This window comes from Triturus cristatus, chromosome 11 (assembly GCF_964204655.1).
Source record: "Triturus cristatus chromosome 11, aTriCri1.1, whole genome shotgun sequence".
Taxonomy (NCBI): domain Eukaryota; kingdom Metazoa; phylum Chordata; class Amphibia; order Caudata; family Salamandridae; genus Triturus; species Triturus cristatus.
The window spans coordinates 735573980-735584802 of NC_140594.1; the positions used below are offsets into that span (position 1 = coordinate 735573980).

Genomic DNA, 10823 nt, shown 5'->3' on the forward strand with positions numbered 1-10823 from the left:
TTGGAGAGTTGGTTGCTGGGAAGTAAGGTTTCAGATTATACAGGATTGTACAATTTGATAATGAGAGAACAGATCTTAAGTAATGGTCAAAACCAGCTTCTCCATCAACACCTGGTAGACTCAGATTTGACCTCTCCCCAAGAATTGGGAAAGAGGGCAGATAAATGGGTCAGGACCAGGATCAGGCCTAAAAATCAGGGTGGTGACCAAAAGAAAGATACCACCAAACCTCAAGAGAAGGGTGGGGATAAAACAAAAGAGAAATCTTCCTCAGGGCCCCAAAACTCCACACAGGGTGGTGGGTCCCAAGCTCCCTCCTCTACCACAGGTAAAAAGCCTTACTGCCATGAATGTAAAATTCCTGGGCATTGGAAAACTGACAGCAGTTGCCCAAAGGCTAAAAACAAAACTGTTCCTCCAATTACTCCTGTCACACCACCTATTACGGTCAGCAGTAACCCCCCAGGTGGTGGGAGTGCCCCCAGAAATTTGGGTGGGTTTACGTGGGGAACACAGGGGATCCCTGGCTTAGCCAATTCCCCTACAGCAACTACTCTTGTCTGTGATGGTGGCATGGGGTTTGCCAACTTCACTGCCTGTCCCAACACTTTGGGTAGGTACAGACAGGAGCCCTTCATCAATGGTAGAAAAGCTGAGGCCTACAGAGACACTGGAGCTAGCATCACTATGGTGGCCCATAGGCTAGTTCCCTCTGAGCAGCTTTTGCCTGGTTGCTCCTACCAGGTAACTAACATTGATGGCAAACAGAACAGTCATCCCATGGCAGAGGTATGTCTCAGCTGGGGAGGTGTCACTGGCCCTAAAAGGGTGGCAGAGTCTCCAACCTTGCCTGTAGACTGCTTACTGGGGAATGACTTAGAACTCTCAGCTTGGGCTGGAGTTGAACAAAACACCCATTCTAAAATGGTAGGACTTTCACCAAAGGGTAGTGGGGTTGTGCCAGCCACAACCCCTGTCCAAGTAGAGTTCCTCCCTGAAAAGGTTGGAAGGGCAGTGGTAGCCACAGCCCAAGCAAAGACAGACTTCCCTGTAGGAACTGGCAGAGCTGTGACAGTCACAGCTCACGCCCAAACTGAGTGCCCCCCTGAAAAGGTTGGCAGGACTGTAATGGTCTCAGTCCATACTCAAACTGACATAGGTGTAGTGAAGCCTGAAACTATGGATCACTCCACACAAACAGAGAGTAGTGGGGAGGAAGAAAAGTCTCCCTCTCCCCAGACATTAGGAAAAGGTCAGCCTCCCCAGGGATCTGACCCCACCCCTTGTGAAGGAACTGCCCCAGAGGTAGCCAGGCCTAGCCTGACAGAGCCTCTGATGTCAGTGGAACTTTCCAAGGTGGGACCCAGTCTGGTGCAGGTAGCCTGCCTCTCTCTACCCTGCCTCAGTCAGCCCAGGGCGGCAGAGGTCAGGGAGGCCAGTGGACCCCAAGAGGGCCCCTGTCCACAAGAACCCCCCATCAAAAGAATGAGGGTTGCCTGGCTAGTAGCCCTAACCAGGTGATGGTTAAACACATTCCTGAGGGATCCCCTTTACAGGTAGTTAGGGACCTCCCCCAGAGGGATTCTGTTGGGCACAGGCAAACCTGGGACCTTAGGGCCCCAAACCTGACCTGTCCCTCCAGTAAGCCCACAAAAGGGACCCAGCCTCCAGCTTTCGGTAGCCAGAGGCTGAGCCTGAGAGCACACTGCAACTCAGTTAAAGAAAGAAAGGCATCCATGGTGGAGGATGATTGGAGGAAGCTGAGGCCTCACTTTGAGGACACTTACTTCAGTACTCCATCTCAACACCAGCCTTTTACTTTGCAAAGACACACCAAAGGTAGAGATTCCCTATGGTGGAGACCCTATGATACCTTTAGGGTGAGGGATTGCTTAGTGGACCATGAGACAGGGGGTAACCATGCCAGTGCTGGTTCTTCCTTATATGGCCACTTGGGCAATATAGGCTTACCTGGTCAAGCCTTATCTCCCTTCGTTTGGAGGGGGGTTGTGTAGGAAGGTGGATATCTGACTATGGTTACCCCCAATTTTTTTGCCTAGTGTCTAGCTGGTTTTTCGACTTAGTTGGCCTGAGATCCTGCCATTGAGGATCTCAGCCTGGCTGCTCTCTTTAAAATGAACTCCATGTACCCTAGGTACATACACAATTGGTAAGGATCACCTTAAAGGACCCTGTACAGTGTACCCTAGGTACCCAGGGCATAGGTGTACCCTAGGCCCCCGGGGGCTGCAGCATGTATTATGCCACCCCTGGTCTGGCCTTCCAATTTGACACAACTGGCTGATCACTCAGCTGGGGTAAGTTGGTGTATCCACCTCTTACTTAGATGTAGTATACCTATACCTAACCTTAAATGGGACACATGTTAACCTATAAGTCACTCCTATGGCAGGCCTTAACAATCCTGAAGGCAGAGTGCTTGGTTTCATGTGAGATGGTGCTCTGGCATGAGCTGAGCCTGTCTGCAGTGGTCGGAGCAACTTCCTTCTACCGTTTCCAGATATCGCCATACTATATACTCTTAAGTGCATTATGAACCTCGCAGAAAAATTCTATCTTTGGTTTGGCTTTATCAAAACATGTCGAGTAAGGTGTCATACGAATTGGAATACTAACCCCTCGCCAATTCTGGCGACGGGGTTAGCATTCCACCCTTCTAGAGGGACACGACATGTACAGAACCTGAAACCCGGGTAAAATCAGACATAGCCTCAGCTCCACAAAATGGACGCTGCCACCACCGACACAAGTCTGCCCTCCTGCTGCTGGGAGTCCTTCCAGCTTGGGAGACGTGGACAAAGGGTTTCCTGCCAGGGGAGGTGCGAGCGCCACCCCAGACAGGATTTTGTGTATTGGTCAGGTAGGGCTTGAATAGAATCAGACATGCCTGAGGCTCACAAGGAGCCTTGGTGCATATGCCAGTTCAAACCGGTCCTGGGGCACACCAGCCCCAGACCTGGGGCGAGCTGGACAAAGGATTGGGGGTGCAACCACCCCCCTTCCTGGTCCCACCCTTAGGGAGGGACCTAGCAGGTAGTCCGGCCCCTTGAATCCGCTTAAAGGTAGGAGCTGTGTCCTAAGACTTCAGACATCCTGGAATCAACTTAACACTAAGAAGAAGAAGGAACCCGTGGAGGCACCGAGACATGTGGAGCCAGCCATCTTGGAAGACACTCGACAAGCTGCAAGCGCGACAACAGAGGCTCCCTCCAAGTTGTGCTTTGGGTCCTGAGAAGCCCAACACCCGAGCAGCATCTGCACCAAAGGTGAGCCCTCCAGCATCTCCACGATCTGCGTGGGGCCCCTCTGCACTTTGCAACTCGACACGCCTGTCCTTCCCTGGCCCGTTGGCTAGTGGCCATTTTGGCAAACTATCTTGAAAACTACGATGCTGGTCTAGTTGCCCCAGACTGGCCCCTACTGCCCTCCAAAGGAGCAGCCCCTCTGACCTTGCTGGTCAGAACCACCAGCTTTCTTCATTTCCTGCAATTCCTGCTTTTGCCAAGGCTTGTTTGCTTCCTTTGAGTCGCCGACACCGCCAACAGCGAGAGCCTGCGTGGGACAGCTCGTGAATCGACTCCTGGACATCGTCGACCTTCAGGGACCACCTGGCTGCAGAGACAAGCTACACCTCTTCACCTATTTGCACCCGACATCGCCTGGTACCTACCTGGTGCCACGCCGGTCACTGGCTAGTGACTGTGAACACTGTCCCCTCTGCTTACAGGTCTTCTACAACTCTGATCCATCCTTGGATCCACCGCATCTCTTCTGGACCGACCGCCTGCAGCATCTTTGTCATCAGGCTCCATTGAACAGATAGACGAAACCCGACGCACTTCAAGACCTATGCACCCGCTTCCTGTGGGTGAGGTAAAGCTGGCACTCCGGTGCACAAGTGTAGAGTAACATCTCTAATGTTTAGATCTGAAGTCTTGATTTCGTAGTCCAACCAGAAGACCCTTCTAGCAGTAACTTTTAAACTTTTACGCACCCATTGAAAACCTATGGGAGCCCGCGTGTAACTTTCCTCACTGCACACGCGACCCGTGGACCCCCTGGTCACTAACTGAAGTTAGCTCCTTGTAGGCCCAGCGATTCTAGAGGCCCTAGGCCTTTTCCCTTTCCTGTTCGTGGTACTTATACCACTATTTTATATATGGTTTGAGCGGCCACCAGGGCCTATCCATATAAAGTGCAACTTCTGTATATTGTGATACTTTCTTGTTTAACGATTTGTGCTCCTGTGCTCATAAAGAGTCTAGGGCATACTTTGAGTAATAAATACATATATATTTTGAATATATATCTGTGTGGTGTCTTTTCATTGGTATAAAGGGGGGTTACATATGGTAAAACAGCTTGCTTAACACGCTTAAACGAGTTTAGCCTCAAAGACTGCTTAGCCTACGCTACCACTAGGGCAGCTAGTCCGAAAAGGTTGACTTACAACCACACCATAAGGGTTGCTTGGCATGGTACAAGGTGGTCACTTTAACTAGTGAACATCATATACCAGGCCAACTTCTCACAACAGGGATGCAACATATGTACATAAATATGTTGCAAATCTATACTTCTCTCTGCACGGCTGCTTAAACTGCAACCATGTGGTGACACAGGCACCCTTGCACAATAGTGCAAGGATATCTGTGTCTTGTGCTGTTTGTTTTTCTGCAGGAAGACACACCTTCCTGCACAAAAACAATGAGAAAATGTATTCTTCTTCTTCAATGTATGCTGAACATTTCAGTATGCATTGAAGATATAAAAATGTGGAGAAATTAAAACAATTCTCCTTGTTGTGCTTTCCTACACCAACTTTAGAATGGTGCAGCATTCACACCCATATCGAGATTTATGATTTCTGATGAATCTAGACATGTGTCTTGTTCTATGAGTATTAAGTGCAATCATGCACAACAACACTTATAGAACACCCTTTCAACACAAAGTGGTGTGCATGATGAGGTTATATTTACATGGAGTATAAAAAGTGCACCGAGTGCCTTTTCCTCTCTTTGTAAATATGAAAGAGTATCTTGCACAATAACTATGTTACAAAAAGTGACATATTTCCGTTTTTAAATTTCCTTGCGAATTATAGAAGGTAAGCACAGAGTTTTGTCTGCAAAGATGTTCAAAGAAGAATGATTGAAATGATTGCGGTCCTTCAACAGCTAAAATGGGAAATATTATGAACAACTCAAATCTCTTTTTTTGCAGGTCACATGATATCTGATTATGGCCAGATTTCAAAACTACATAAACAGAGTGTTTTTAGAAACGTGTTTCAACTTTGTAGCTTCTTGCAGGCCTCTTCATTCTGCATATTGAGACTTAGTTAAACTTACCTTCACAGTGATAGGAATAAAAAATGGTATACATTTTTTTCTGTTTTTCATTCAAATATAAATTCATATAAATTGATTATTTTAAAATTAGGATCTGTGAAAGAAAAGGAAAAAAAAATTATAACATGTAATAATACATTTTTTACAACACAGCATAATTTCCACAAAGTAATTATTTTGCCTTTTTTGCTGTTCTCAGAATATGTTAAATTTCACAAAAAATAGTGATTTCAATCGTACTCATCACTTAACAACGGGCAAAACAAACACAATCTCAAAGATTGTTAAAAAAAAAACAACATGCCATTCTCAAAATACATATCACAGAAATATAAAATGCACACAGCTAACAACATTTTTTAACTTTAACTTACAAAAACTGTAAATGATGTCGCTATAAAATATTCACCAAATCTAAAGTAGAATTTTTGGAGGATGCACCACGCCCACAACGTTTTCCTTCAGTGATGTGGAAATTTTCTACTTTTCTCGAGGGGCAAACAAAGATCAATACCACCTTTCTCATGCACAAGATTTTCAAAAGAGTTCTGTTACGAGGGGATCCTAACAAAAAATACTCATGCGGCACAGCAAGTATGATGAAACACCTAATGACCCTTCATCCAAACAATCTTGCACGAGAAGAGTGCAAACAGATGAGAAACACTCCTGTTCTGTATCTGTAAAAAAGAATCACAAATAAATGTATATTAATAACTTTCAAAATTATACTATTCCAGTACTGTACAAACACATTTTATATAAATACTGACTAAGAAACTATGGCCCTGAACCACAAGTGTGACGATGGTGAAAGAGCCTAAACCTGTGCTTTCTTTAGTAATGGAAAACCTGCCTTTGCTTCAGAAATAAAGAACTGCATTTAAAAGGTGACACGCACATTTCTGTGCCACAGAGTGAAAACATGAGCTCTTGAAATTCACAGACTTCAGCCAGACACTTTAATTTAGCAATTTATGTAACCCATGTGCAAGTAATTCATAGTTTGATTTAAATGTGTTTAGTTAAATGTTGTTCTCACTATGAAAATGTGACTCTAACTTGTGAAAACTGTTAAATGTGCATTAGTAGAAAATAACTTGCATTTGAATTAGCACGACATTTTATAATGTAGAAACAGAACCAGCTCGTGATTTAGCTTGGTATGTTAGTTTTGGTCGACCTTAAAGATAAGCAAAGGAATGTTTTTCTCTCCGTGCGAAGAGAACAGTGGCATGATTTGCAGCTGTGACCTCGGTCTGAGCCTTATCTCTCTAGTTGCTGGAAATGTTGAACAAAGCCTCATTTAATTCTTTGCTTTAGTGAGAACAGAAAATCACATATTTCAAAAGTGCATTACCAAGTTTAATGTTTCTTGCTTAGTTTAAAAAGGTTATTTTGCAGTTCATGTTATGTGTGTAGTTAGAAATAAAATGTCTCTTTTAAAAGGTTGGTTAGGAGATGAAATTGTATTAAATAAGATGCAGAATGTACCGTGGGAAGGATCTTTGCCTGTCTGAGAGATGACGTATGAAATCTGCAGATGGGTGGAGGCATCCTTTTGGAGAATGCTGGATTACAGTTGGAGGAAGAGAAAGTAACGTCACATGCTTTGTAACATTGTTACTTGATAAACGCGTTCCTAGTTAGGAGTTTCAGAGGGAGTTTGAGAGAGCAGAGGGGGAGAGCAGAGGAGAGAGAAGAGAGGAGGAGAGAGGACGCTTTTAAGAATGCAGGCAGGAAGACTTTCAGAGCCCTTTGAGAGAGACAGACAGACAGAGATTTAGAGACGCAAAGCTGCAGAAGAGTTTCAGACTCCGACGCAGAAATGAAGGAGAGGGCAGAAGTGATTTATAGATGCAGTGAAGGAGAGGGCAGACCTTTGATGGAGAGCAGCACGTAGGCAGATTAGATGTAGGTTTAGTTTCATTCTGATTTTTGCTTTGACTAATTGGCTTTGTCAAGGCTTATTTGCTCTATTCTTTGTTTCCCTTCATGGGAGATTCTGCAATTATTAATTATTGATTGGCTTATGCTAACTCACTATTGTTTCTGGCACTTTTAGAAGTTCTGACTGACATCTTTTGAGCCCCATTGTCTTAGAATAGGGATTATTTCCTTTATGGAACGTGCTGTTTGCAAATTATGATGCTTTGTGCTAACCTAATTTTTCTGTTATGCTTTCTGTAACCTGATTGATACCCGACTACTGAATGAAGAGTCAGAGATTCTTAAATTTTGATTGGAAAATAAATCCCTTTAAAACTGCTCATAACTCTCATTATTGGCTAAAATGTTTATTTGCATTTTATGAATTGCTCATGTTTATGTAGAAGCTCCCTGGTCATAAACGGTGGCAAAGATCCATTGACCTTTAGCTGAAATCCGGGTAACGGTAATCAGAGGAAATGGTGTCACGTTTCCTAGATTTTCCAAAGCGAGATTACCGTGGGATTACCGCTGCAACAATGGTTAAAACACTACATGCATAGTGCATACTACTTTGAAGCAGTTCACTCAGGGCCTCATGTAGGTAAAAAATATTTACCGATTCTTAAATACCGAACAGTACCGAATCGGTATTTAAGAATCGGTAAGTTATATGTAGGTAACAAGTCGGTAAAATTTACCGATTCGGTAACATTCGGTATTTTCCGAATCGGAAATTACCGAATCGGTAAATACCGCGGTGGTATTTACCGATTCGGTAAATTCCGAGGTGGTATTTACCGAATCGGTAAATTCCGAATCGGAAAAGTCCGAATCGGAAAAAAAAATCACATGACTGTTTGAAACAGCCAATCCTGTGCAACCAAACCCCACCCAAGTAGGAAGTGGCCACACCCAGGCAGGTGCACACAATCAACTGACTCAGGAGAGGCTTGAAGTGCAGAGGAGAGGCAGGGAGCCAGTGGCTGATTCTTGAGACCAAACTACACCATGTCCAGCCAGAGGACAGGAGGGGAAAGGAGGCGCAAGGTGAAATTTAGCCCCAAGGAACTCCAGGTGCTAGTGGAGGAGGTGGTGAGGCAGCACCAGAAGCTATTTGGGAGGCAATCCCTGCAAGTGGCAGAGTGTGAGAAGCGCACCATTTGGCTGGCAATCCAGGCGCAGGTAAATGCCGTGGGAGTGACCCACAGGGACATAGACGGTCTAAAAAAACGATGGTACGACCTGCGCATCGTGACTAAGAGGAAGATGGGGGACATCCAGAAGGAGGCCATCCGGACAGGAGGTGGAACTAACAGGGCACCTGCCCTCACTGAACTGGAGGAGCTGGTGCAGTCGACAATCGAGCCTGAGAGTGTCGTGGGCCTTGGGGATGCCGACAGCTCTGCCAGAGCCGCCACCCAACAAGGTAAGAGGAATGCACAGCAATGTAGCCCCCCCTACCCCTATCCCACATCCCCCAATGTGAAATGAGTATCCCACTCCAGTCCATGTGTTACTGCAGACAGGCAATGCATTATGGGAGATGTAGTCAGGGATCCCCCACCATGAACAGAATAGCACAGAACAATGATGCATGGTACAGACATTAGCCTAAAGCACACAGAGGACAATGTGAGAGTCTTAGAACAATTTATTGTCATGCTTGCAATGCATGCCTTCAGATACACTGAGCTGATGTTGCATTTCTGTCCACAGACGTAACATCGCGCAGGACTCCAGATGGCACAGGAGAGGGGGCACACCGTCAATCCAGTTCAGCTACGGGCAGCACAAGTTCTGGCCAGAGAGCGTTGCCACTGCCACCATCCCCAGTACATGAGCCAGCATCCCCACTACCTGAGCCTGCATCCCCAGTACCTGAGCCAGCATCACCACTCCTGCTGGAGTCACCGGCCACATCACCATCCACAATAGTGAGGTCGAGGAGGCGTGCTGCTGCCAGGCTGCGCGTGTTGCACACATCTTCCGATGACAGCAGGGGCCCGGAGCCAAATCCTATGCCCCAGGATGGGAGACATACCACTGGTCCCTCCACCTCACAGGGAGCCGACACGGGTGCAGGACAGCGCCGCAGGTCGCGTGAGCAAACTCCACCACCAATCCATCTCGGCCATGGGGTCTTTGGGGGCCTTGAGGCCAGCATGTTAAAACAACAGCGCCTGCAAACGAAGGCAGTAATTTCAGTACAGCGGCATGTGCGGGGACTCAGAACAACATTCAGACACAACGACAGGAACATTGGCGCTATGGCGGCGGGGATTTCTGACATGGCAGTGGGCCTGCGGGACGTCTCACAGTCCATGCAGCTGTTGTGCAGCAAGTTGGACGCAGAGAGAGCTGCAAGGCGCCGGGAACGGCAGAGGGGAGACAGGCACACCAGGGCACTCAACCGCATTGCGACTGCAACATCACTGCTCTGCCGGCGCTCAGTGAACATGCAGGAGGGCCTGACCCACTGCAGCAGCGACGTCACTAGGGGGATGGTGCAGGTCACCAGTGCCCTGGAGGTCCTATTGACCAGTCAGGTGGCCACAAGTGGTGCAGGGGATGCTGCTGAAAGCATTGACACCAGCAGCAGGAGCAGCATCACACCCCCCGTCCCAGAAACACGCAGGAGCAGCAGGCGGCATGGGGCTGGCACCAGTGAGGAGGCTGAATCCGTGCCATCTCACAATGTAGCGCGTGGCCGCAAACTTTGATGCTGCACCGCGTAGCAATAGACTATTGGGTGACTTAACCCTGGTCTTCACACTTGTGAATTGGCAATGTTACCTGATTTGCATTATCTTGGTTTCGTGGCGTAGTGGCGCATAATTAAACTACTACATGACAACCAACACCTGCCTGTGTCCCCTTACTTACTCAGAAATAGTTGCATGTGATCTCTGCCCGTCTCACTCTCCCATCTGTTGCTGTTGGCACTCCATCTGCGTTGGGCTCTGGCTGTCCTGAATCATCCTCATTGTCCTCGAAATCTGTGAGTTCCACCGCTGTACCTCTCTTTGTGGCAAGGTTGTGCAGCATTGCACAAGTGGCGATGATCTTGCAACAGATGATGGGTGTGTACTGGCGTGCGCGTCCGCTCTTGTGGAGGCAGCGGAACCTGCTTTTCAGTAGTCCAAACGTGCGCTCCACCACGTTGCGAGTTGATTTGTGTGCCACGTTGTATCGTCTCTCACTCTGGGTTGATGGGTGTAGGTAGGGAGTGAGGATGAATGAGCGCACGGCATATGCACTGTCGCCTGGGTGAGTGAAAGGGAACCATCAGTCACATGCCTCGATACACTTACATTTGCTAGTTTCATGGTGCGTCACTGTTACTTACCTAGCAGGTATCCCTCTCCAAATTCTCCGGCAAGCAGTCGTGTGTAGATCCCACTGTTCTGGAAGATGTATGAGTCGTGGGTGCTTCCAGGAAACTTGGCACAAATGTCAGTGATGATGTTCCCTGCATCGCTGATGACCTGCACATTGATGGAGTGGGTGGACTTTCTG

The 10823-nt window shown here is 47.0% G+C and overlaps 1 protein-coding gene across 1 annotated transcript; it reads left to right on the forward strand.

Moving 5' to 3' along the window:
- The first annotated feature begins 7436 nt into the window (after positions 1-7436).
- On the forward strand, positions 7437-10099 carry LOC146785389 (uncharacterized). Its single transcript, XM_085632807.1, has 2 exons — positions 7437-8733; positions 9024-10099. The coding sequence occupies exons 1-2, from the start codon at positions 8316-8318 to the stop codon at positions 10025-10027; spliced, it is 1422 nt and encodes a 473-aa protein (XP_085488933.1). The 5' UTR covers positions 7437-8315; the 3' UTR covers positions 10028-10099.
- The last annotated feature ends 724 nt before the right edge of the window (positions 10100-10823 follow it).